The sequence below is a fragment of the Aquila chrysaetos genome, chromosome 20 (assembly GCF_900496995.4).
Source record: "Aquila chrysaetos chrysaetos chromosome 20, bAquChr1.4, whole genome shotgun sequence".
NCBI classification, from domain to species: Eukaryota; Metazoa; Chordata; class Aves; order Accipitriformes; family Accipitridae; genus Aquila; species Aquila chrysaetos.
This window is the reverse complement of record NC_044023.1, coordinates 23034881-23062714: the sequence shown is the minus strand read 5'-3', so window position 1 is coordinate 23062714 and position 27834 is coordinate 23034881. Positions and strand designations below refer to the sequence as shown.

General features: G+C 43.4%; 1 protein-coding gene across 14 annotated transcripts in view; it reads right to left on the bottom strand.

Annotated features, from left to right (window-relative positions):
- The window catches only part of ITPR1 (inositol 1,4,5-trisphosphate receptor type 1), a 186622-nt gene that overhangs the window by 22149 nt on the left and 136639 nt on the right, over positions 1–27834 (bottom strand). For all 14 annotated transcript variants that reach the window (XM_041118830.1, XM_030043337.1, XM_030043338.2 and 11 more), the window contains 13 exons: positions 26620–26800; positions 25742–25995; positions 20008–20208; positions 17786–17896; positions 16388–16483; positions 15496–15618; positions 14484–14588; positions 13448–13640; positions 9546–9668; positions 5662–5837; positions 4196–4360; positions 2316–2511; positions 830–931 (listed from right to left, as the gene is read on the bottom strand). In XM_041118830.1, the coding sequence (XP_040974764.1) occupies positions 830–931; positions 2316–2511; positions 4196–4360; positions 5662–5837; positions 9546–9668; positions 13448–13640; positions 14484–14588; positions 15496–15618; positions 16388–16483; positions 17786–17896; positions 20008–20208; positions 25742–25995; positions 26620–26800 (2026 nt within the window). The remainder of the gene's footprint in view (positions 1–829; positions 932–2315; positions 2512–4195; positions 4361–5661; positions 5838–9545; positions 9669–13447; positions 13641–14483; positions 14589–15495; positions 15619–16387; positions 16484–17785; positions 17897–20007; positions 20209–25741; positions 25996–26619; positions 26801–27834) is intronic.

Below are 27834 nucleotides of genomic sequence, written 5' to 3'. Positions count from 1 at the left end.
GCAGCATGCTGCTCCTCCTAGAGTTGAATAAAGCAGCTATTCCTGTATCAGTGTTGAATCTTAGTTTATCAAAGAGGACATTTGAGCAAAACAGAACCATCTCCTCTTGCGAGCATGGGCTTGTGGCCATTATTGACCTTTGAAACATTTGACCATATGAGCACTCCACTTCTAGGAGATATAGTGATGTTCCGTCTGGCTCTCACAGCCAGCATCATAAATCTCCGAGGAGTAAATTACATTTTCTAGAAAATAAAACTGAAATATTTCAATACCCAATCTGAGGCTGGCGATTATGCTACAAGTAATATCTCGCATGCACTACTTTGATCTCAAAAACCCCCAAACCTACCCTGTCTACTTAATCCATTGAGTACTTCCTGCCATGATATTAAAAACAGTTTCCTTAGTTAGCTAGATAGAATAATGCTGACGATAAACGATGTTCTGCTCCATATTTCACAGGGTATTATCCTCTGAGATCACATTTAATAGCCTAATGTTTTAAAATAATAAACTTTGCAAAGAGGTAAACTGCATCACTTCCTTCTCAAATTGATGTAGAAAATTAAAGAGTATGACAGCGTTTTATCAAAGTATGGTTTAGTTCTAAGTTTCTCTAGTTTAATCACTTCATGTAACAAATGTTACTTATGCTGTTGGCCTAAATTAATCCCATTTCAAGTTAGATAGTCTCATGATAGCTTTGCTCCCAAATTTATTACATGGGATTTTTAAAGAAATTATTGTTTCCTTAATTTCAGGTGCTTAACTAGAAAAAGTGTGAAAACTCAGGGTGTGAGTTATGAATTCAACAGCAGATACTCACGGTCTGAAGGAATGATTGAAGAACAGTTTTCACTGCTACCTGCTTTGCATACATCTGAATAGAGAAACTCTCCAGTCATGGTCTCACCTGGTTCTGTGCGATCTAAAAACAGAAGGTGATGAATCAAATGGATAGTTTAACGTTTCATACGTTTTGCAAGATTACTTCTCAGATATTAAGGTACCCCATCATATTCAGTGTGCAATTACTATGCAGATTCAGAACAGTGTATTATCCTAGAGTTTAGAAGGGCACGGTACTTTCTGATTTACACATTCAATGATTTTAAATTCAAGTATCAAATTCTTCTTATTTCTATGAATCAAAGACCAAAGTTGTGCATTTATTTTGCATCAGCTCCAAAGTTAAGAGAGAATTGAAATTGTTCCGAAATTACTATGTTCTAGTGCACAATGAATTTTGAAGGTGCCTTGAAAACTTGCTTTTCAATGTCTTGCAAATATCAGACCAAACCTACTGCCACATAGTGATACATCTCTGGCATTTCTCCAGCCACATGGAAACATGAAATAATAGGGTCAGTGAGGTTTGGGTCTCTCACAGGGCTGGCAGTAAAATTAGAAAAAATAGCGGGAATGTCAAATAATACCTGTCGGAATAGCTCAGGTGTCAGAAAAAAACCCAAAGACAGAACAAGACAAAACCCAACCTCTCCTCTAACAAATTTCATTACTGTGCTTCCCACCCACTAAGTTAGTAGCTTGATGCTGCAGGGTGGAAAAAAAAAAATGCAATTTTTAACTTACAATAAGCAACCTAAGGTCAGCACAGAGAAGTCTGCTACAGAGTTTAAACTGTAGCAAGTATTTGAGGGAGGTTAATACAGTCTATAAAACTATGAGCAAACCAGAATTAGAGAGATAAACCTCTACTTCACAGGAGCATCTCTTTGTTGTCCTTTGATGCCCTTCATTTATATTCAGTCTGTTATTTCAGATAAAATACTAATTTTTGTTACGCTGAAACTAAACCCCACCGTTAAAAGCCAATATAAGCATTCGAGGGCTGGCAAACCGAGGCAGAACTGAATTCTCCCAGTGCAGAGCCTTCTCCACAATGGCCTACCTAAAGTCTGCTTGTAATTAAACTGGGGGAGGGAGTAGGTGTAGCTGAATTAGATAATCTCAACTGTTTTAGCAAACAGTGAGGGGAGAAATAAATCTCAACCATGTGCAGAAGAGCCCAAGTGTTATCTCCAGGGCTTCCTCCTCCCCATCCCTCTTTATGCTGCAGCAGATTGCAGCGTTTTATAAAAATACTGGGGTATCCATTTGCCCCAATCCATTTAATTGTTTTAAAAATTTATTTTCTATTTAAGCAGCGTCCTTTGTAAGAAAGAAATTGTCAAACTGGTGAGGCAATCAGTATGTTTTGCAAAAGGTGGAAGACACTCAGCACGCCCCGGGGAACAAAAGCCCATTACTTTCTTCAAAACAAACCGTCGAAACGAGTCGCCGGTACCAACCTGGCAATAACGTTTCATTAGGGAGCTTGTCTACTTCCAGGATAAAGTCATCTTTGAAGAAGAGGTACCCCACTATGGAGAACAGGTAGACCAAGATGAGAGCGAGAACAGCAGTCAGGATGATGGAACGCCCATTGCGAGTGACGCTCTTGATGACGTTCAGCAAGGTCTCTTCTCGGTACACCAAGTCAAAGAGCTGGGGGACAACGAACAAAAAGCAAAGGCTGTTTCTCACATGTACCACCAATACCACTGGTGGCATGCTACGTGTTGGCGTAACATGGGGCAGCACGTTAACAATACCAATCTGATGTTTTAAAGAGCATTTAAAGCACTTTTTTTTTTTTTTTCCTTTTTATAGTTATCTGAAATTTAACATATCAGCAAAGCAAAATATAGCAGGAGGCAAGGGAGATGGGGTCCCTCACTCCCACTGTACCAGTCTTGTGCCATGCACTTCAAAACATGAAGAATGGAGGTAAGCTGTACCCTCCTCTTCATCTGCACTTCACGGACTCTAGTCCTGAGCCGCAGCTTGGGAAGAAGTCCCTGCATGGTGCGAGGGCAGGTATTCTTGCTTAAGTGCTAGGTATACAGTGCGTGCTTTAAACATAAAGCTGCTAACACATACTGTTTTATCTTTTTTTATAGTACTATCTGCCCCATCACAATCTGCAAGTAGCACATCTCAAAATACAGTTAGCTATTTCCTTTAAGTCTTAGCTTATGGAGCGTGTAATTAAATGAGCAATATTTTTTTTCCAAATTCTTTGTTTAAATTTCTTTACAGATGTTTCCTTAATTTTTCACCCCTCTGGGTCTGTGACAACTCACCAGCACAGCCCAGGCAGGTTGCTGGCTATGCTGGTTGACAATGAGAGAACAGGTATTTGTTAAATTGTACCTACATCAATACAGAAAATAACCAATTCAGGTACCAGAGGATGTCGCAAGCATCAAACAAAGGGACAAAAATAGAGTGTTCTGAATGGGATTTAAGGTTTGCTTTAAAAGTGACACATTTTCTCCACCAACACTAGATATACTCCTTCAGTGCTTATTCTTAGAAGTATTGTGCTGTGCAAGATGAATTCCACCCCAAACAGAAAAAACACGTATGCCAGGCATCCGTGTCAGTCGTGTGAGGTCTGGAGTCTAGCTACAGCTAAGGAGACACTCCAAAGATAACCAACTGCTCCAAAAGCATGGACACTATGTTATACTTATTGACAATAACAGTAAACCATCTTAAAGACTGTGTGCCTCTTACTCATAGCATGGTAACTCCAAAAGTACCTACTGTTCAGCTAACATTTCTATGGCTAGATTTTTCCATGATTTTTTTTTTTTCCCCTCATGTAAGAGCTTATATGACCTTAAGAAGGCTTAGACCTTCACCAGGTATTGATATTAAAGTCACGACATTTTAAATTGTTTTATTATCTTGGATGTCAGAGCAGGGTCACAAGCAATACATCTAACCTAGCAACCCCATGCCTTCGAAGTCTGAGAAGAGAACTAACATACACAGGGAAATGCTAAATACCTTCACTGCAACTGCATACACATTTCCTGTAACGAGCAATTTAAACTAAATTTAACCTTAAACACGTCTTGTATAACATATGTGAGAAGAACAAGAAAGCCTCCACTTGTCTGTACGAATGAGGAAGAAGAGATGCAGCAGGAGTCCCGTAGCCTCCCACCGTAACTTCTCCCAAGCAAAATCTCCAGTGTGCAGTTCTCAAACGAGTGCTGGTACAACAATTTCCCAGTAGTAAAACAGAAATCAAGCGGTGTATGACACATCTAGATAGGTCCAAGATGGGACTTTACAAACACAGACAGAAAACCACTCTGAGGGCAAAGTGAATACCTACCAACAAACTATAAAAGAATTCATGTACGAAGAGCCCCAGAGCGCAAATCAGAAGGTACAGCAGGTGATAAAGAAACTCTACATCCATGATCATTGCCTTGTATCCTCTAGTGAAGGTTCCACAGTTACCCACAAAACTCATCAGAAAAATGATCTTATTACAGACCTAAGGAAAGATTAACCATGTATTAGTTACAACATGTGGCTTTCAGGAAAAAAAAGGCAATTTTTCAAAGCTGGAGGCAACTTGGCTCCATGATGATATCAAGAACTGTGCTGAATTGTCTGTTACACGACAGCATTTCACACGTCAGTCAAAACCTGCTTTCTGTTGCGTTTTCTGCACGGCTGAGACAGTGAGCTAAAACTAAAACTGCAGATGTCCAAGAAAATGTGTGCACTGACTCCTGTTTCCAGCTTGTTGTCAAAGGGCATCAAGACTAAAATTTAAAGAACAACATAAAAACACTTCCTGGTGCGAGAGGTAAGCCTTCCTAAAAAAACAAACCACCCCACCCCTGTTCTAAGCATGGCACTTTCTGCAGTCAAGTAACTCTCCAGCCTACAGCAACCCTTATGTTTCTGAAACACCTCCTGTTGCTTGCTAATAAGCAAGCAGTCCAGATTCCCTCAGCAATTCACTCTCGGATCACGCACCCAGTAATCCTCCTGTGTAACACCAGCCATCAACACCAGAAGGAAAGCTGCCTTCAACTTACCTGGAACCTGCTAAATGCTACGATTACCAATAGCAACAACCACCACCCTCGCAATGCAACTCTGACTCTGTACTACATGGCACTCGGTGATGTCTTTTGAAGACAAGGAACGCTATTAAATAACGCACTTGAAAGCTGGGCACGTTGTAATAAAGGCAAGGTCTTTGAGAAGACACATCTTTGCACAGCTCCTGCTGACTCAGTCAGAGAGAAACCCTTTTGGCTTACTTGCCACAAGAGACCACAAGTATCCGGGTTTGAGCATTAATGAAGTTCTCTGGTGGCTCAGCTTACATGCTCAGTCCACACATTACTGTAGCAAAACTGCTTAGTGTCAGCTTTTGGCTGGCAGGTAGGCTGCAGACAGACATTGGGGAAATGCATTGTTTAGTGAATCTTACACAACCCTGAAAATACTGTAGCCTAGTCGCTGAACAGAGACGGGTTTGAGCGAATAACTATGTACTTCAGGGTCACAGAGGCTTCTTTACATTTCTGGCTGGGGTGGGAGCTGTTTCTAGACTGTGGCAAAACTGAGCGAAACCTTAGAGGTCTCCAGCCTGGGGAACCAGAATTAAATGAACAACTGCAAAGCACTTCTGCTAGAAACAGTCCAAAGAGGGAATTACTTCTCCCACCAGTTCCACCACAATGTCCCAGGCTATTTTTGCCTGACATCTTCACGAGCAGGTAAGAAACCCTTACGTAAGATGCAAGAGAACTTCAAAAAAGCCCACTCAATACTTACGTTGAATGCACCCAGAAGAAATAAGGTAGGTTGTAAACCAACTGAAAATATTAGTCGTAATATTGTAGAAGCGATTAAGGCTCGGATGCCGTGGGGCTTAGGCAGAGCTATAACGATGGCCAGAGATATCAGCATAGCTGTCCACAGCAAGCCTGACAAGTGGGGCTCCAGTGTACCTAGGGTGGAGAGGCAAAACCAAAACCTGATTCAATACTTTGTATAACCAAACAAAACAAAACCAAAATAACCAACTAAATGCCATTTTATCTTATCTCTGGTGGAGCATCATTAAGGCTCATGTTCAGACATTACTGATTTCAAAGCTGTAAGTGGAACATCTGAGCCCAATGCCTTCAGCAGATTTTAATTACAAACTTGTTACTAAAGCGTTATGTAAATGATAAGCGCCAGTATTATAGGATTCTTCATTTTAGTGTTCATTACTTATACACCTTGAATGCTGAAAAGGAGAGGCATTTTGCTAATGTGTTCTGTAGAGGCATTGAATGGGTAGGTGAAGACAGACAACATACTCCTCCAGGTCCAGATTCACAGCAGATTCTCCTATTATGCTTTTGGTCAAAAACCTCATACCGGTTTTTGTCATCTCTTGCTATTTCTGGTTCTATTTAGACTGTCCCATGAGACTGTCTGCTTACATAACATCAAGCCCATGTTGCTAAAAATACACTTCTCTGAAAGAGCCATAAAAAATACTCAGCTGAAAATACCATTTACCCTGGGTTTATGCAGAATATGAGAGACATCTCTTTCTTAAAACTGACAAAAAAAAAGAAGTTTTTCTTCAAGCGACTGGCTCCTTCACAGACAAAAAGGCAAGACCCCCCAAATTTCACAGCACTCGGCAGCCCTTCTACAAGTACATATGCAGAGGGCTGTTGTGTCTTATTGGCAAGATATTTGCTGAGGGCTTTTTCCTCCCCCCGCCCAAATTCAGACGGCTTAGGAAATATTACTCTCATCTGACTACCACGAGCAGCCATTTCATTTTGTTCCAAATCACTGTAGATTAATAAAGACAGCAGAAGATAGATGGAAATTAAAACTTAATAAGCGTAAAGTTGAACAGATGTTTCCGCTGTCTGAAGGGAGTTTGGGATCCCAGAGCAACGCTGCCACCGCTACTTGAGCTGTCAAACAGCAAAAGGTGCAGAGCTCGAAACAGTCTCACCCGTGTGGGAACGATAAACAGCACAGAAAGGGGAGAGACAGAAAAATGCGCAGAAGCTTATTTAGGAATGACTTGAGAATTGCCATGAGAGGCAGATCCTGAAGGACCCTGCCGGCACCTGCACAGGTGTCTGAACATCCCAGCTATTACAAAGCCATCCACGGCACATGAAGGGATTTGCTTTCACAAGTTTCAGCAGTTCCCAGCAGGCCCGCAAAAATAACTAGAGTTAATGAAGTCCTCAGCTATTGCCTTTAACACCCACCTTGGAAAGACCCAACACCACAGGCAGCTCAACAGCTTGAGGAGTGCAACGCCGTGACATAAAAAGTCCTTAGCGGGACCCGGGTCAGGCGAGTACTCGCAGGGAAGAGCGGGGCTCAGGGCACGGGCTCGCCTCTCCTTCCCAGGGATGGAAAGAGACTGGGAGCAGTGCCTTTGCCCTTGGCAAACGGAGCTCACCGAGCCAGCGGTCACTCGACATCAACCGCCTGCACCCAACCTAACGCCAAAGCCTTGCTGCGAGCACGTGGAGCCCGTTACGCGGCTGCGGGCAGGAGGAGCATGTAACCGGTAGGAAGGTCTCCCTGTCTCTGGAATTCTCACCCTTCCAGTATCGAATTCCAGGCATCCAGTTTTGTTTCTGCTCCTCAAGTCAGAAGTTTTACAGCTTCTGCTATAGTCAGATGCTGATCAGCTGCTCAGTTCACCGTGTCTGAGCAATTCAAGACACTGACAACTTCCCCCAAACGGTCTGTTTTGAAGAGTTGTTTTTTTTTTTTATAAAAAGCTAAATATAAAATACACATGTATTTACTTATTTTTCATTTTTGACTGTAACTAGTAGAGGAAGAGATTTTATCAAAATGTTACCTGATAAATAAAGTATTTCAAGCATGTAGGGTAGGGCATCTTCAAAATGGCAAATGATCCCCCCCGCCAAGTCTTGCAACTTGTAACCTCAATGAACTCCTTTAATTACCAGCTTTCCTATCAGCCATAAATACAGACCTTTAAATTTTAACCTGTGATCTTTGAAACTAGAGACAGAAAATTCAGTTGCTCTTTGTGCTTGTTAAAACCTTTCAGCCGACTGCCGGCCACAACAGGATCCGGGTAGCCCCACGGTCTGCTGCCACAGGGTGCGATGCAGAGGTACAGCAGCCGAAACCACAGCCTGGTGTTGCAGAAGGTAACTATACTCTTCCCCCTCTCAGGAACACTGAATTTTGGTCTAAAATATCCTGTACCTTCTCACAGGCTTTATCAGGATGCAGAACCCCTAAACACAAGTTTTCCATGCCCGCTGCCTTTACCACACTGCGACCACAAGCTGCTATCGAACACTACTTGGACAAAACTATGACTCTCCTCAGTCTAAATTAACTGGTGAGCTGCAAAGGGGGTGAAATGGCTTTTATGCCGCACACACAAAGCTCAGCTGATAATTTCGTTATGTTCAGGCTGCTGCTATCTTTGAGCCGCATTGTCTTTGGGTTCTGTAGTTAGCAATGAACCGAGAAAGATGCAGACGGAAGTTCAATAGGAAAAGATAAGCATCTAACTGGCCCTGTTGCCTGATGAATCTCAAAGAAAGGGAAGTGAAGGCTTGAAAATGAATCCCCCTCTCCAGAAGGAGGTTTTACTGCTGGGGTCCTTATTTACTCCAGTTGACATGGATGTGGAAAAAGCTCCTAGCTAGTCATTTCCCTTACACCAGCTTTGCAAGCGATAAACCGGACAGAGGCATTCACAAGAATATTTCTCCAGATTTCCAGATTCCACCCCTCGACCTGCCCTGGGGTGCATCTCTTGGGAGAGGCTGGATCTAAGGAAGAGCAGCTGAATCTCATCAGGACTCCACCGGGAGTATTCACTGAACTGGCTCTAAGAACCACCACTGTCGCACAAACCCACTGTTTGGATCAAAAGCAACTTCCAGGAGACCTATTACAGCAAGATTGTCCAATCCCACATGAACCGCATATGTTAACCCCCGCTTTACATTAGAAATGATAGCAAGTCCAGCTGCTAGCCGCTGATGGTAAGGAATCTCGGAGAGACAACCTCCCGAGCCAGGGGACATGGTTCCTCCTTGCTCCGTAAGGCAAACTCTGCTCTAAGTAAGTGCTCAGGGGGGTAAGGGTCTCCTAGGAGAGACAGTAACAGAGGGGAGACGGGCTCTTCTGTATTCTCCATCGATTTCTAATGGCACGAAGCAGGTCCCTTCGCCCCGTACGCCTCACCTGCCAAGGCAGGGTAATCTCACTCACCCAACCCCAACGCTCAGAGGCCTCCTGAAGTGCTATGCAACCACAAAAGTTTTACGGAAAATGGCGTTAATAAAATGCAAGCTCAAGGAAAGCAATAAATTAACATTTCTCATATTTTTAGTTCAATACGTAATTACAGAACTTTAAAACAAAGTAGAACAGTCAAGTGATTAAAGGTGGATGTCTGTCTTTGATAATTTTTTCCCTTAGGAAAAAGCATGGCTCTACGTTTTCCTTCCAAATGCCTCAAGAAAAAGTCAGAACAGCACAATTTATATCAAGGCAATTACAAAAAAAGCCAATTTCTGTTCTGCTATCCCCACTGAAGTAAACAGGGATGCAGAGACACAAGTGGGGGACAGAATTTGGCTCCTTATCCCTTGTTTGTTCACATATTTTTGTATGTTAAATATTGGTACCTCCTCGAATTCCTTTGAATGGATAGAAAAATGCCACGAGCAGGTTCATAAGGACAGCCAGGTTAAAGGAAATACTGCTCCAGAAGGACATGTTGCGAGCACACCAGTATAGGAAAGGTTGAGCTGCAAAAGAGAAAAATAACTCTTTTTAATGGAGCATTTAAAAAAATAAAAGTTCTATATAAAAAATTAATCTCCACCAAAACTCAGTTTATTTTCAGTTTGCCCAAAAGCACAGCATCAACAGCAGTAATATTCATGGCTTATTCTGAAGTTTATTTGATTACTCTTTATATTTGGGGTACTTCCAGTTTCCTAGATAGTGCTTTAGGGCAAAGGACTCGTGTTAAAAAGGAAAGCATTTTCAAACATGATTTAGCAGCAGCATGAGAACAAGCTCAGAAATGCAGAGGTCAAGGACTTCAGGTTTCCCCTAATAACATAATTGGTACTCAGAGTCACACAAAGAACAATTAGGAGGAAGAAAATTTGTACAGGTTCGTAACGGTGAGATTCAGCCCCATCCCTCTGAGTTACGCTGCTGCTGCCAGCAGCTCACCTCCATGAGACGCTGCCCACCTTCAACTTCTTTTCTGCTGCAGCAGGCCAGAAAAACCGCAGTGAAGACAGGGCAAGGTGGACAATTAAGACACAAAGTGCAGCATAGCGACACAGCCATAAATTTAAAATGTTTAGGACTAGCTGCCAAGCAAGTAAGACAACTTCACTTCAGGCTGATAATAGACCAGTATAGCCCCAGAATAATAACCGAGTTGAAGCTTGGCTGGCCTTCCCTCTGCCCTCTGGGCAAAGGACACAAGCACATCTGCACAGAGCTAAGTGTACAGTTAAACAGCTGCACATTTTAAATTCTTCATGTTACATATAAATACTTTTCAAAAAGACTCCTAGTTTTAATAATCTCTGCAGCTAGAATCAAGAGGCACAGAAAGCAAAAAGATTCATTTTCTGAAGTGGTCGCAGACCAGAAGATGACAAGGACAGCTAAGAAGCTGCCTTACAGTAATTCCCTCTGCATCAAGGCAAAATCCCCGATTTTAGTTCCTGCAGGCTTATTGTACAGCAAATTGTGTACTCCTGAAATCTAGAGGGGGGGGGGGGGGGGAATCAATTAAAAATGCTCTCAAAGAAGGGAAAGAACTAATGTTTTTCCCTGGTGGAAGGAGGTAACAGGTACAGATATCAGAGAGCAAAGGAAAGAAGCTCACAGTGAAATTTATGGAAAAGATGAAAATGCAAACTCTGGGGCTGAAGAGCAAATTAATGAATGCAGCAATTCTGAGCCTCACAGTAGCCACCACCTCTCTTCAGCAAATCACCTCTTCTAGCATCCTAAGCAAAAAAAATGGGTTAAAAGAATTATACAATGCCTCATTATACTGAGTTGAAATGCACATAAAAAGCAAATGTATTGAACAGCTGAATGCAAAGTACAAAGGACTACAAAAAGGTACCCCGTCACTGTAAGAATACAAGCTTCACTGCACCTAATCAGCCAGGCACATGTTAAGCCTCACTGAAATGCGATGTAGCAATGTTTCAAATATACGATACACTGATTTCTATATTATTTCTGTTCTCAATTTCATTTTAACTGGAAGAATTTGTAAGCAGGTTGAATTCATTTGTATGAAATTGTTATACAAAGGATCATTATAAAGTTCCAGGTTTTACTTTAAACCTTCCTTTGGGGATGGGCACAGACTGTCTGCCCTGTGTAGCACCTCTGCTGGTTTTGGCAGGCTCATTTGAATTCTTAATTAAGGCCTTGGGAGACTTACAGTGCTCAGAATATGGGCTAGCACCATGAGCTGAAGGGGAAGTACATGGGTCCTTATAAAGACTTTTTTTAGAAAGTCTTTCTCAGGTTTGAATAATCTGTAAGTGGTATCACGAGTGCAGCACAGAGCACTGCCAGCTGGTCACGTCTTGAAAACACTAACCTGTATTTAAGATGTGAGAAACAATTGTATAAACATAGAATATCACCTAGAGGCCAAACAAGGCCAGAATATGAGGAGACAGACTAAATTATTCCAGTTTCTTAAAGAAAAAAGAAATATTCTCCACTTCTGCCGGTGGATCTTGACTAATTTGTGGTCTGTTGTTAATTATGGAAGTCTTCACAGCTTGCCTGGAGATAGCCTCAAAGACAATTAAAGTAATTAAAACAACAACATCTAACAGCATACATGGATGCTGTCGAAGACAAAGTTGTCCATTAGTTTAGGAAATAATTCCGTATTTCTTGTAGAGCTCTTAGAAGTCATTTTAGGAAACAGCTTCCTGAGGATTTTGATGCTGTCAGAAGTACTAATCCATTGTTCAGTGGAAATAGCTCCACTCTATTTAGTATTCATGCACACGAAAAATAATTCAGTAGAGCTGACCAAGTTTCAGGTGGTCTCATCTATACCTGACTTTGATAATTTTAAGTAATATGATTACAACTGCTTTTCTCTGTTAAAAGATCTACTAACATATACATACATACATACACCCAAACAATCAGAAGCAAATACTGAGTTTCCATTACCAATTGTGCAATACATCATAAGCTCTAGCATGAACTGTGCATACGCATCCCAAAAACAAACTGGAAAGAGTCCAAGCTCTTCTTGGAGGTGCACAGTGAAAGGGCAAAATGCAATCGTCAGAGGTTGCAACAAAGGGAATAATTTTATAAAAAATAATTTTCACAAGGAGGAAGGTCAAGAGGACCCTTCTCACTTAATTTTTTCCTGTGCTATGCAATCCTGACTACCAGCAAGGTCTCTGTCGGGGGAAGACCTTTGCTAACCATGCTGGCGTGGATGCCTGGCACAGCAGGCAGGTTTTGGTGGCTGGCGGCAGCACGCAGCTGTACAGCACAAGCCCACTCTCACATTTGCTCTAGGAGGCGGTTCCGGACCAGTCTGTGCTCTTGCGCTAATAACTGGAGTTCAGCTGATTCAAGCATGGGGAACAACAGTGGCATCAGATGGCAGATGTTGACTTGAGCAGGAAATAACTGCTTTCTCTCACATTTCAGAGGGTCATTGTTGGTAAATTCTAACCACTCATCACTGCCCACTGAAGCTGAGCCTCACGTGCAACATTTCTCCTTTAGCAAAACAAGATTTTAATTTTTTTTTTTTTATAAATAATTTTAAGCAAACAAGTTAGAAAGTGTACTGGGGGAGGTGGTGGCACTGTATGAATTAAAAGATAATTTAAAAAGTTTTCCTAGCTGCCAGTGGGAACTTCAGAGGGAAAAGCAGTGCTCGAAAATGCTTGCTTTCAGGTGTTTTAGCATCACAGGGCTGGAAGGGACTAAGTCAGCACATCTGCCAGTCTATTCCTTGCCCAAAGGAAGGTCGAATTCTACTTCTACCATTACTGGAAAAATGCATGTTTAACCTGTTTTTAAGTGCCTCCATTGCTGGAGATGCCATAAGTCCATGCTGCATTACCCAGCCTTGCTCCTCCTCGCAAAGCAAGGGAACTGCTTCGTGTATCCAGTGCAGGGAAGGAGAACAGACCACTGCTTTCTTCAGCTGTGTCCTCTCCATTCCTCCCTGCCACCAAATGCCTTCTCATTTAAGCTAAGCCTCCACAATTTTGTTCCTTCCTGTTGGATCTTAAAAAAGACGACCTGTGATCCTTCTTACTGCTCTCCCCTGGATCCCCTCCAGTTGGTCCATATTGCTCTTGCATTAAGCTTGACTTCATTACAGCATACTGCCATCGTGCAGAGGAGCAGACTCTTTCAAACAATTATCAAGGTTGCTGCCACACTGGGGAACCATCTGCTACCGAGTCAACGTTTCAAACTCTGAAAACCTGACCTCAGCGCTCTGCTGGTGATGCTCCACACAACCACACTGGCAACAGCAACCTACCTCGCAATTTCTTTTGCCAGTTCATCTCATTAAAGAGGTCTTCTGATTTCATGAAGAAGTCGTTGATCTTGCTGCCTTGTTCATCCCTCTCCGTGGTATAATATATCCGCAGCTTGGACTCCTTCGTGAGGAATTCACAGATGTTGGGCACGGGGAAGACGATCTGCTCCATGGTACGGTCCGACCTGACAATCTGAACAGCAGCCTTCTTAGAGTTCTTCCTAGTTTTTAAATTCTTTTATTTCTTCATTTGTCTGCTCCCCCCTCCCCCTTCAAACCAGCTACATGTAGAAACTTGGACACATTTCCGTAGAACAGCAGCTTGATAGAGACTTCATTTAATTTACCTTTCAAAGTAGACCTACAGTTAGCTCCAAGACTGGTAATTTCTATGCTGCAGTCTTATCCTGGCAATACTGCTCGTAACTGGGATTTCCACAGGGCCCAGTGAATCCTGCACCAAAGCTGCGCTGAATTTCAGAGCAATCTGGTTGCCCAGTTCAAGAACCTTAGCAGATTTTAGCCATGCACTGCACAGGCAAATATGAGGAATAAGAGTTATATTTATATTGCTTATTAGAGAGTCTTGTGAACTCTCCATATTTGTGTGTGTTTTACTTTTAAAAAGCATCTTAGATTGTACATCAGGCCAAACTGTCATTTTAATACAGAAAGAATGGCAAAAGCTATCACTAACTTTATGGATTCAGCAATAGTTCCGGCCAAAATGTAACAGAAGTGAAGTTACACTTCCTCCTGCCAACAGAGCTCTGCTCAGCTCCATCTTAAAGCCCACACATGACAGCTCAAAAATAGCTCCCCCCCCCAGCGGCTGTCAAAAACTAAAATAAAAAAATAAGTACACATATATTCTTATGTCAAAGATGACAGTCCACACACAGGTAGTCAGTTCGATCAAAATATCACGTATAACATAGCCGGTGTTTAACTCCATCGTTTTTCTTCCAAGCGGCTCTTTCCGCAGCAGATCATCACCCCCCCACACACCTCCCGGCAGCCACCGGCTTCCCTGTACCTCAATCTGTGCCGTGTGCTTGGCGTAGAACTCCAGAGCCTCGTCTCCCTCTATCTGACCTCCCGGCTTCAGCATGTTCTGCAGCTCTTTGTTATGACGAGCCAACTAAAATAAAGGAATGCAAAGGGAGTGGGAGACACCAGATGTCTCTCTATGATATTAAATTTCTGATTTTTGGCATAAAAAAAAGAAATAGTACGCAGTCAGCTGCTAAGAAAGGGCAAAGTTGACAGAAGGCTTGTTCTATTCCAACCAGACACCCTGCAGCTCTATTTTGGGAGCAAGTCAGAATGATTCAAATATGTATTTTTTTTAATATCCGTCTTGTACTCCTCTTTTACCCATCCTCTCCCACCCTTTGCCTGACCTGGGAAACTTTGAACATTCACATTCGGTCTATCCTTCTACACCCACCCTAATTCAAAGGTGTGCTAATCACACAAGTATCTAGGCAGGGACAGAAGAGAAAATTTGCATCAATTGAAAAGCAGATGCACAGAGCATTGCTCCAAAATTGCTTCTGGATGCTCTAAATTCATCTTACAGCAGAGTGATGGTCTTTCTTCTCAGATGCTAAAGGAAAAAGAAGTCTGTAATGGAGTGATACATGTAGCATCAATATATTAAGTAGATCTAGATATATTCTACAAACCCCCCCCGCCTTGGTCTTTTACCTTTCAAACACCACATTGTATCAACACAACAAACCTCACTGGCTCCAACATAGGGAGAATGTGGCAAGAACCACAGAAGCAGAGTGAGATTTCCGCTTGCAGTTTAATTGATCTGTGAGAATAATTTCTTTGGGAGTATAAAGTAACCTTTGATACAGCTGAAAAATAATACATTGCTCCCCAGTACTGCCAAGAACTTGAATCACATGTCTTCAGAAACTCGGTCAAGAGCCGGTCTGCTTCCCATTATAAAAGAAAACTCCAAAACTTTTCTTATATTATAGAATTTTCTTTTCTGATTCTTTACAGGTTTACAAAAGCTGTAGGCAAAGTTCTACCTGATGAGCTAATATATAAATGTTGTGTCCCACGTTCCTCGGAGATGCCGCAAGATCTTCCCCATTTTCTCCATCCTCAAATTCTACTTCTCCCTGCAGATAAGCCTTCTTTATCACTTCCACCTACAAAGAGAGACACAGGCCACTGAAGAGGCAGCTCAGGCTGAGGGCTGAAGTCTGCTAAGGCCAGTACACACTTCGTACTCCTACAGAGCTGAAAGGGAGCTGAGCATACACATTCGAGAGGAAGGTCGGTGGGCGTCCCAACCACCAGGATAAAACAGGAGACCTGAACTCAGCACCTTCAGCCCAGCTCATTGACACAAGAACCTAAACTTCACATTCCCCTCTAGGTAATACATCCCGGGCCACTGTCACCGCACGCTGCATCACGTTCTGACCTCTCCCCCGCCGTAGCTACGTGCACCGAGACAAGTCGACGGCATTTCAGCTGTACTTTGAATCTCCTGGCTGTGTTTTCACCAGTTAACACATTAACCGGCCCAAGAGCCTGCTACAGTCTACCGAACCGCTTTCAGGGCACAAGAAGTTTTCGTTTCTCTCTGTCTCTTGTGCAAATAACTTCTACACGTGGATTCCAAAGAGTCAGACGACGCTCCTTCCCTGCATTACGCAGGTTGCTGAATGCCTCCTCCGTGGCATTCGGCGTGGCTTCCCTAATTGCTCGTGCTGCCTGGGAACAAGACAGACCCCTCCCCTGTGGATACTGCACTCATTTAACCAAATCCTTGAAAGGTCTTCCACCGGCCAGCAACCCACGCACAGACCTCCTGCAGCACGCCTGGGTCGGACGCGACCGCCCCAGTCCCCCCAGTGCTGCTGTCGCCGGTTTGAAGGGAGTCGGGAGTTTCAGAGCGACCCAGGGACTCACCAGCTCTTTAGGCCTCATGTTGTAGAGGATCCTCTCCGCGTTCTCGCTGTCGTGCCTGCTCTCCATGATCGCCAAGAGCAGTTTTGAGGCGTTGTTCTGAAGGGAGGGAAGAACACCAGCAGTCACTGCCAGGAGTCAAAAACCGAGGAGGGCACCCAGCTTGGGCACTACCACCGGGCTGCCCAGAAGGGCTCGAGATACCCGGCTTCTGAAAACACGAGCCGCGGGCAAGGCAGAGCCTCCCCGCCAGCCCGCGGCAGGGCTCCTACAGCCGCTCCTCGCCAAGCCCTCCTCCTCCTCCAATTACTGATACACACAACTTCGTAGTATTTTTTTTACCAGTTTACTTCCCGAGCCCTGCTTATTGGGGGCCATCAAATTAACTCAAGTTAAGGTTCAGATTTCTGAAACGCTGAGGTTGCGAGCTTGTATTATTTTGTTTTGTTTTAAAGATACTGCAGCATTACCACAAGCTCTCAACTCCAAAATGGTGCAGCTCAGCTTTACTCAAGATACTGTTGATTAAATCAAAGGACAGCCAAGGCTGAAGACACAGACATGCTCCGCTGCTTTTAACTGAAAATGACTCTGCAACCTGCTCATGCCAAGGAATAGAGGGAGGAAATGGGAAACTACCACAAGGCACCAGACTACTTTAATACGAACAATTAAGATTAAAATCCATCATGACTGACAATAAAAACCAATAAAAGTATTTAATTTTGAAGTATAATGCTAATTGAGTCTAAAAGCATTTTTTATTTAGAATAATAAAAAACCCACATTACCCATAATAATGGTGTGAGTCGGCAGCGGAAAACAACTAGACGTTGCACTATAAGACAGGACAATAAGTCAGAAAGGAAATATTTCTAAAACATATGCTGATGCAGGAGTGCTCTGTGACTGCTGTTGCTAGAAGACAACCTGCTAGTGTATTCTGAAACCAGCACAAGGGCTAATTATTTCAGCATTAATATGAACCGCCCTAAACAATTCTTGATGATTAAACATCAACTGATTAAACAGCAGCAATAAAGTATGAGGAAACTAGACATAGCACGAGAAATTTTACTTCCATTGTATATGTAAAAGCTCACCAACAATGGAGAAGTTTTCATCAGCTTTAAATTTTTAACAGGAAATTATTTTAGGATTCTTCAGTGTATCTTGGCTGCCTGCATCCTCCCCCCATCTGAAAACTGGTGCCTCCATGTTATCATTTAAAAGATGAAATGCCTCTGACAAATAATCTTTGGGCACTGCCTCCAGCTTGGTGATGCATATAATTTTTTGGCACTTATGAATATTGGGATATAATAAACACCCACATAATTCCAACAATAAAATTATGTTTCATCTTACTGTTAACGTGGATTGCACAAAATATTCACTTGCCTTCAGTTCCAACACAAGGTCCATCCTCTTCTTTCCCAAAGGGTTGATGTCATTGAGAATTAATGCTGTGATGATGTCAATACCGTTGGACTCGTGAGTAGCAATGCAGTTCTGTCCAAAGAAAATTCATCAAACTTCACTAATTGTCTACACTAAAAATGCAGCCTAGGCTGGTGACCCAGCCAGAACAGAAGAGTCACCTCTTTCATCACCTCATAAGCTGTTCGAGATGGATAACTGAACAGAAAACTCCAGTCAGTGGAATAACAAAAGATTAAGGCATTTTGTTTCAAGCTTTTCCTATCATCAGCCATGGCATGTCCTACAGAAACCACCCAGCCTCAGGAAGTAGAAAGCAACACAGTTGATAAATGAAGCATTTATATGCCAGAGAGTCCAGGCTGAATACATAGCTGAGGAAGAACACTGTTTTACTGAGATTAGAGAGAGTTTTCTTTATTTTAGATCTGCCAATCAACACCTACTTCAGTCCTGTCTAACCAAAGAATGTGAATTTCTGTAACCTTCCTGCTTACCCTTTAGCCCTGCTTTTATAATGGTCTATAACTGAAATGTACCAACCGACAGTAGCTTGCTGGCTTCAAAATCCAGAGCCCTGCTCTGTCGTCAAGCTCCACTGCGAGGATCCATACCTATATCTAAAGGTTGTTATTCCACCTGACCCGTATAACAGAGAGAAACTGTCAGTTATGAACTGATGTGTACAGCCTCGTGCATTCTCTCGCAGAGGTACGATTTCAGCTGAACATCGGTCACCCCCCAACCCCGCTTTGTTTAGCTTTGCTGTAAAATACGTTTGAGTGCATGAAGAAAAAGCACTTCAATGAACAGATATTCTTGAAAACTTTTTGAAAAGTCCTATTCCAGTCTTTCCGTACCATACTACGGTTCAATTAGTATGCAAATGGAGAAAATAAGTAGACATCCATGTGTGCAAGTGCAGAGGTTTGCTTGTTAGAAGGGTGACACCCACCCCGCAACACAGGACTTTGCAGGTCATGCCAGCCCAATGGGAAAAGTGTTCTCCAACACACACCCCCCCCCCCGAGCACGTGTTATTTGTTGAGTCAATGCCAAAATATGCAGCCAGAGTTTGGAAAACTATTTTGGGGTAGCTGTCTCTTTAGTATGGTTTAGTCTAGACTTTCAGACCTCATTTGACTCATTGAAACAGTTACAGCAAGGGTCACGTTCAGACCAAAGGCAGAAGACGTGGGCCTGACTAATTGGCGATGCTGCTCGAAAACATGGCTGTACAACCTGTGGGAAGGTGAAATGGAAAAGCACAACGGAGCAGTACAGCTGCCCCTGCCCTCTGGTCCTTCCCACTGGAGCAAACTGTAATTCTGGAGCACCTAAAAACTCCTGCTTATGCCAACAAAGTATCTTCCCATATTCCTTGCTGATTATTCAACCCTCAAGGAACAGAGCAGACCAACTCCAGCTGTGGGTCAGTAACTGCTTTATCTGACAGGATTACTGTCATTATTCAGTTACGCCTTCCCTGCAACACGGTTACTTAAACCACCATGCTTGCTTTAAAACAGTTACTCCTGCTCGGAGCAGAACGTACCGCTGACAGCGAGTACGGTTTGCGGGGAGCTGGACAGAGGCTGCCTCAGCCCCCAGCAGAGACTTGGCGGTCCTCACCAACACCCAACCCGTGCTCGTTGGGAACCACTGCCGCATCCCCGCGCAGGGACAGTCGGCAGCAACGTGCCCCTGGTTCTACATGCAAGACCACGTCTGAAAACAGTGGTTATCACCTTCGTTAACAAAGCTACAGAGCTCAACTTTCTCCCATCGGGCTGGGGGGGGGGGCACATTTCTGGCCTCTTTTACAACAGGCAACAGAGCTTGGTTTTAGCAACATTTTTACTAGAAAGTATTTCAAGTACAAAAATACTCCACTCTTCCCTGTCTGTCAAGTCTAATAAAACAACTTAAATCTCAGCAAAGCAGAAAACTCTCTACTGCTTTGAGTGGTTCAAGTCCTCAGAGGGGGGCCCAAGAAAGAGAAGTTGATTATTATGAGTTTATTAGGGAAAAAAAAACCAAAACCAAAACCCCTTTGTAGGGCAAGTAAAGGGAGCAGCGTTATAAGAGAACACGTCTAGCAGACCGAGAGCCAAGCCCAGCAGAGCACACGCTGTGGGTGCAGGGAGAAAGGGTGATGCTTGTCACAGCTATGGATGTATTACCTGGTTCTCGTGGCAAGGCCCCTGACAGTACTCGGTCAAACTTTCCAGCGTCTGGTTGATCAGCGCTACGTTCTTCTCATTTATATACAGACCAAGAAGTCCAAGTCCACCAGTTGTGCTTCCACAGATACAGTCCAGAAACTGCAGCGTCTCACACACCAAGTTGTAGTTGGTCTTGTTGTTCTGGCAGCGTAGAAAATTCTGCGAGGAAAGTGTCAAAGCCAGGACAGAAAGGAAAAAAACAAACAAACAAACTGATGTTTGGATCATAATATTTTATTAAGTTCATCCACCCACAATTGCACTGCATGGTATACTGCTCTAATTTCACTGCAGCCTGTACAAGCAATTTAAGCCTCTTTCAGGGCTTGCTTGCAACGCGCTGCTCTCTTGAGCAGCTTGTTGGCTTCACATTTTATAGAAGACGAGCAGAAATAAACAGAGTGCATCCATTAGAGCACTGAAACCCAACACGGAATAGGCTATTCACTGCGGATCAGAAAGCTTTCCTGAGCCTGCAAGCTTTCCTTCCAGCCTACCTGCTACATTTCACTGCTAACCATCACTCAAGGCTCTCTCCTCCCGAGACCTTTCTCCAAGACAGAAGCAGCAATTCCCTGGCTCTGGCTTCACAGCAGCAGCACCTGCACACGCAGCAAGGAGGCACCTGACTGCATGCCTTGAAGGAAGGTGTCTCGAAATGCAATTCTCTCAATTGCATTTCTTCCCACGTAATTATTGCAATCCCTGCTTGAAGCTGCTGATTAGGAGCAGCTCCTCTAATGAAATGCCAGGTTTATCAGCATGGATTAAACACGTTCCCTCTCTCCTGTATTCCAAATGAAAAAAACCCTAACCCAACCAAAACAAAGAAGGACAACTAACAAAAAACAATTTCCCAGTGACTCAGATGCTGTTTGTCAGCGTGTGTCCAGTAGCGCACTGTAAAAATAGATAGCTACTACCACTTTCTTTTCCTTGAAGTTTCAACAGGAGAACGTCTATCCAGCCTAATTCTAGCAGGTTACAAAACACTTCAAAGGTGAACCCCCCCCCACCTCAGATGAACAAGATGCATGGGACTATGGAACCAGCAAGGTCTTTTCTGCCAGCCTGCAGAGGAGCACTGTTAACTGATTGCCTCTACTGCCTGCATCAGACTAATAAGTCTTTTAAGGCAAACAGACTGAGAAATTGCCAGATTCAATTGAAGGCTAAGCTAAAAAAGGAAAATGCTGTCTATGAATGCTGACTAAAGGTGACAGTGATTCAGCACATTTCAACTGATTGCTCATTTAGTATCCTGACTTTTGATTAACTTGTCAAAATGTAGAAAGGTTGACGCTACAGAAATCCGAGCTCGTGCCTTCTCTCCAGGAAAAAAAGCAGAGATAATGGATAATACTGAAAGTGATGAAACAAAATGCTCCCCAGCTGCAGTACGGCATTTATTCTGATTATAGCTAGGTTTATACCAGCCTTAGCTTCTTGATCCAAAGTCAATAAACACAAAGGAAAGAGGAGGAATGAGTCACAGGGGGCAGAAGGACAATGTTAGATGGCTAAACAAGGGGGAGGAAAAAATAGTAGAAAACAAGACCCCACTGCATCGTGAGAAACTGCCCGAGGGAATGTCTGTTGCCATCTCAGCCAGTATAGATTGAGCTCTTAATTTTCTGTCATCCAGAGCATCTCACAGGCTACGGAGTGGGAACACAACTCTTCAATATCGAACATGCCATCCTATTGCTTTCAGTGGGAACTAACCTGAGGAATGTGCCATCCACAAGACCCTGCATTCCAAATAAAAAGTGACAGAGTTGCAGATTCAGCTAGAACATATGAAAAATATGCAGCTTGTGGGATCTTGAGGAGAGAAGAGGGAAAAGAGCATTCATACTGCCTAACTTTAGGGATTCTATATACTCAGTTGAGAGAGAAATACTTTCCGATGGGATGAAATGCACTCAAAGTCAGGCAGTCTTTCAACTCCTACCTTTGTGAATAACCTTCTGGAGACATTAGCTGACTTCATGCTATCCATTTTTAGGGAGCCGAGTCCTCCCCGTTTCTGGGACACATGGCCAGATAGGGCTACACTTGCAAGGGCAGCACCTGCAGCCAGTTCTTAATGCCTCTACAGCATGTCAGGGTGTTAGAGACTTTGCTTCCCAGAACACAGCCTAAAGCCGAGTACCCTTCAGAGAAAACACGATGACTAAAAATAAAATTGGCTACTTACAGAATACTAGCTTGGTTTGCTCAAGGAGGGATGAACACAGAATCCTTGGAACGAATAGTTCTACCATTTAAGTGGGTAATTCCCCCCAAAGTCTAAATGTTTTCTTTGGACAGTCTTTGTTTTAGCAGAGATCTGATCCCTAATTGGAAAAACTTTGCAAAGAAAGAACATAAATAAGAAGAAAGTCTTAGTAAAGAAATATTTTTAAATGAACAGATTTTTCTTTAGAAGCAATCAGGCAAGGCATTTTTCACCGAATACAGGCTTGCTCTTTGGTGTTAGAAAGTTAATTCTCACACACACTTCTTGCCTAAAACATGGCGAGCTAAACCGGCTCATTCCCTGCATGCAGCAGTACTGCTCCACTAGCCAAATTATTGAATCACTCTCCTGCAGTATGCAGAACTTCACTGTTCTTTATTACTTCGGCTTTGTCTCCAGGGATTATGAGTAAAAGAAACAGTCAAATCCAATGTTAAAAAGTGTATCAATTACTACTTTTTTTGCACAAAAGCAGCATTTAATCTACCAATTTAGACCTTTAATCTGAGCAAGGCTGGCTAGCAATATTTTTATTTCACGGAAATAACGCACTTGATAAGAAAAAAAGAATTGGAGTACTATTTTTCCCATGAAGAAGGGATTTTTAAGTGTAACACTGAAGCTGCACGCTTGGCTGTGGTGGCGTGGGGGGCTGCTGGGTATCACCTGCCCGGGCACCAACTGCGGAGGGAGGGCACTGCTCCCTGCCCCGCCGGCGATCCCCGCTCCTCTCCTCCAGCCTGCGCAGCTCTTGCTTCCAGAAAACCTTCCCTGGATGCATCACTCAGCTTGTCAGGAGCTTCAGTTCTCGTGACTGCTTCTGTAGTATACAGGGACGCCTTCATTCAGAAAAGAGATGGCACAGAAAAGACCTCCTAAGGAAACTGGTGGGGCTGTAGCCCAGATGAAGCAGACCAGACAACAGGCTGGCTACAGCAGTTCCGAGCTGTGACAGCTTTGCTTTCAAGGCTGAGCTCTCGTGCAGAATCGAGGGTCAGACTCAATGCAAGTTTAATAAGAGCACCCAAGTATCTGCGTGCTGAGAGAGAAACAGAGATATCAAGAGTACTCCACAGGAAAATTTGATGCATTCAGCCTGAAGTGGGTAACAGAACATAGTTAAGCATCCATCCATTTGTCCCAGTCCTTGCATTAATTTGAGGAAGATATTGCAACTCCTCCTCCAGACCCACGGAGCGAGCTGGAGGGGGACAGCATCCTGTGTGCAACGCGGAACAAACTGCAGTTTTATCTGTGAAGGGAACGACCGAGTAATGCAAAAGGCACAGTATTGCATTTCACAAAGCCATTTCACAAAGACTTCCTCCTCATGTAAAACATGTATCGACTCTTACAGCCGTGACTTGCATTTTCCTGTTTTTGCACAACACCAGGCTACTCTCAATTGCTAACGGCTTGTAAAATGCTTGGTTTGACAAACCTACAACTGCACTGGGCAGGTGATCCCTATTCACTTCTAATTCAAATCTAACTTAAACAATTTTGGAAGACACACAGCTTCTAGATTAGGTCTGTCTTACTCCTTTAAGCAGTGAGTCCATTGGCAATATTGATAAGGAGCTCAGTTACAATGTGCTAGCTGCAGACACAAAGGCTTTGAGGCTTTAGACACTCCTGCCTCCCCTTCAGGGCTGAAGGGGAAAGGCAAGCATCAAGGCAGGCAAGCAGCAAGAGGATTACATTAGAAAAATTGTTCCTCCGACCTTTTTTTTTTTTTAAAAACGCCTTTTTCTCCCAGAGCTGAATGCAACTACCTGCTGTCTGGGGAATTTAATTGTTCAGGATGGTGCACTACTCAGGCCAAGTTTCTGCGTTGGCTTGAATTCAATTTTGCTCCTATAGCTTTCAGTGCCTAGCCAAAGACAGCAGCAGCAAAGGATCATGTGCGTGCGGTTTGGACTACTGCCACATAGAACTGCCGTCCTACTTGTCTCCGACATTGCTAACGGCATGAAAATTGTTTGACAAAACAAAGATCAAATAGTTTTTTGAAAAAATTAGGAGAAACCCTGATGTATGTAACCTCGGCACCTATAAAATGCTAGAAGAATTCCACGTTCACAGCACAGGAACATTACCATACAGATTTGATTTCACATATTGCCAGCAGCAGGGCATTCGAGTTCAGCGGAAGTGATTTGGCAGGTCTGAAAAGCACTCATGCAGGGTCCTACACTTCTGGCGTGCCGTACAACAATATGCAATCACGGCAATTATTCCTCCTTTATGAGGGCATTTAGTACATTGTACTGCGTCTCACTAGCTCCTCGCTTTTATTCAATTCTAATCCAGCAGCAGTGGTTACGCTGAACAAAAATCATCTTAATTGCAGTCCATTTGTAAGCAAAAATCTTATCTCCTGCGGAGGCACGCACTAGATAAGATTACTAATGTACAAGTTCTGGGCTTGCTATTTAAAATAATACAAACCCATCACAGAGCATCCCAGGACAGCGGAGGTCGGCAGGGACCTTTTGGATCTCTCCAGCCTGACCTCTCCCAGCTCTCTCTGCCTCTCCTTGCCCGTCAGATGCTCCAGTCCCTTAGTCATCTTTGAGACTCCCTGCCGGACCCGGGAGCCCAAGACTGGACCCAGCACCCCGCAGGGGTCTGAGGCATCCCACCAGGCGCCGTGGGCTTGCGCACGTCCAGCTCGTTTGAACGTTTCCTAACCCAGTTCTCCTCCACCAAGGGTAAGTCCTCCTCGCTGCAGACCTCCCCTCCGGTCTCAGGGACCTAGGGTTTGTGACGACCGGTCTTACCAGTAAAGAGCAAGGTGAAGGTGGCACTGAGTACCTTGGCCCTCTCCATGTCCTTTATCCCCAGAGCCTCTGCCCCATTCAGCAGCAGACCCACGCTCTCCCTAGTCTCCTCCTGCTGTGGATGCAACCTAGAAACCCTTCTTGTTGACCTTCCTGTCCCTCACCAGATTCGACTGCAGCTGAGGCTTTCCTGATACCATCCCCATGCGTTCATCTCTATGCACATGAACAGATCCGTGAAAACCCATGAGAACCTGTTCACTGGAACCTCTTCACATATGCTTGAGGGCTGCTGGAACCAAAGTCTCAATGCTTTCTTTATTTTCCTACATGACTTTGTTTTTCCCTTTCCTTCCCCTCCCAAAAGCAGATCAGTAACTTCACAGCAGAACACTTGCCTGCTTTGAGTATATACTTATAAAAAGCCACATCAGGTGTTGATCCCACCACCTTTTATATACATTGAAAAGACCACTGAACACTGGATAACTAGACTTCCCTGTATTTGCCCAGCAAGGTATAAATACTTTTTTTGGATTATCTGCAAGGCCGAAGAAAATAGTTGGTCATGTATCAATTTTAAAAGGCATGGGATTAGCCAGACCGATGCGACAGCGGTGACTGCACAAGGCGACATGAGCACGCCTGCTCAGGAACCAGGCTGTACCTGCAAATCCCGATTGTGGTTTTCACAGAGCAGCTGCAAGAACCGGAGGATGGGTTGCATTATTGAGATGACAGCACTCATCTCCAGGTCATCTTTGCTCTTGTCTGCTGCAGACTGCGCTCCTTCTCCTGCCGAATAATGGTCATCGGGATCAGCTTCCCTCCGGTAAGTGTTGTAAGCCTTTCTTGTAGCTGCAGAGGCCTCCAATAACTGATCCCGGACCTCCTCGGTAATTTGGGTCATAGGCTCTCTCACTAAAACACACAAGAACAGATCTTCCTTAGGCAAACTGAATAAAGGGGACCAGAAAATCTATTCATACATTTCCCATTACAGTTTCACACGCAGGCCAGCTATTCATCATCAGTTCTTTTGGTAAGTACGTTTAGTGTGATGTGAGGGTCTCGAGTTTAGAAGGCTATCATGTCACTCTCTTCGCACCTTTTATGCGAACCACATTAAAGTTATAAATTCTGGTATTAATTGGTTAGGGCACACACATCTAGCACTATCAGGGGTTATGATAAAAGGACCTGCTATAAAAGAAAATTAGGATTTCTCCACTTATTGTTAGAGAAGGCACTGACCACAACCCACAGTCCAGGGTCATTACTACGGATCAGATTTGGGCAGCTTGTCACGATAGACAAGGCGGCAGAGTCTCATCTCAGAAATACTTTTCATCATTTCAATAGCACAATCTCACAAATGGATGAAGAGGGGATGAAGCTCTTGAAATCCTGAGCCAGGGCACCACTGATCTCTGAACTTTGCTCTGTGGGATCAGAGATCAGAGCATTATTGCATCAATTGAAATGAGTTCAAAACACAGCATTTTACTCCCTTGTCACTTCAGAAACGGAACAACTGGGGATTACCTCTTTTCCTGCTTGGTACATCTCTGTCTGAGTCTTCATCTTTCTTTTTATTTCCTAAGTCACTAGTATTGACTGTGACAGTAGCCTTGATTTCTTGCTGTGCCACTTTCATGCGATCATAAAAAACCTTAAAGAACTTTTCAGATTTCTTATCTTCCGTCAGTCGGCAGAAGAACGAATGCTACAAGAAAATGGAACAGGATCTATATCTTCATACACAGGCTTGAATACAGATTATTTCACCTTTCTGCACTGCATGATATCCTGGAGGACTGGGAGGTTAATTAGCTTTCAGTAAACCAAAGCCTAGAGCAACAGAAACTCGTATTTTATTGTTAAGGAAGCCCAAGTGTCTCAGCTACGTTAACTCCCTTATTAACAACTTCCAAACACATTTTTAAAGAAAAGTGAGTGCAATAAATCACACTAGCCCTAATACATCTAGGCAGCACACTTCTCTCTCAACAACGGAATTAAGATAAGTACAATGAATAAAGGTAAGGTAAGGACAATGGAATTATCTATGATTTGATTCTCCGTTCAGAAACAAAAGAGTATGAGCAAAATACAGAGAAAAAAGAACTGTCCTGCCTTCCCACCCTCAAATCAAAGGGACTGTGACTCATAACATGCAATAGTCGATGTTAATCACAGTCCAAAAATGTACAAACAGGGCAACGTGATGAGGGACATTTCATGCTAAGTTTCCACTGCCCTGACTGCAGCAGACTTCTTAAAACTCCTTTTAAAGCCTACTCTAATATATCTTTAAGCGACAGAAAAACTCAAAGCATTGACTACTTTTACAAAGGTTTATTAATGTTCTTCTGCCCATATGTGCACAGAGACAGAAAGTTCTCCCTAAAATTGAGGAGAATACAAATCATGTACAGGTCAAAAAGGAGCCAACACAGTGAGTGATCAGACAATTCTTGATGAAACCAATATGCTGTTACATAAATCAGGACCAGAGCTTAAACACGACTGAAGGATGAACTTGTAAGTGGGTCACCTTATGCAGAGCATTATGAAATTAGTTAGCATTCTGCAGCGGCTCACGATCCAACAGCTTTACATGATGAATAGGAATGAAGCCTGATTTATTGAAAAAACAAATTAAAATGGGAATAGCAATATATCCTGCCCGCTTTTCTGCGAAGCGGAGCACACAAGGCCGTCTCTGGTACGCCTGCCTTTGATCACTCCCAAGCAGCT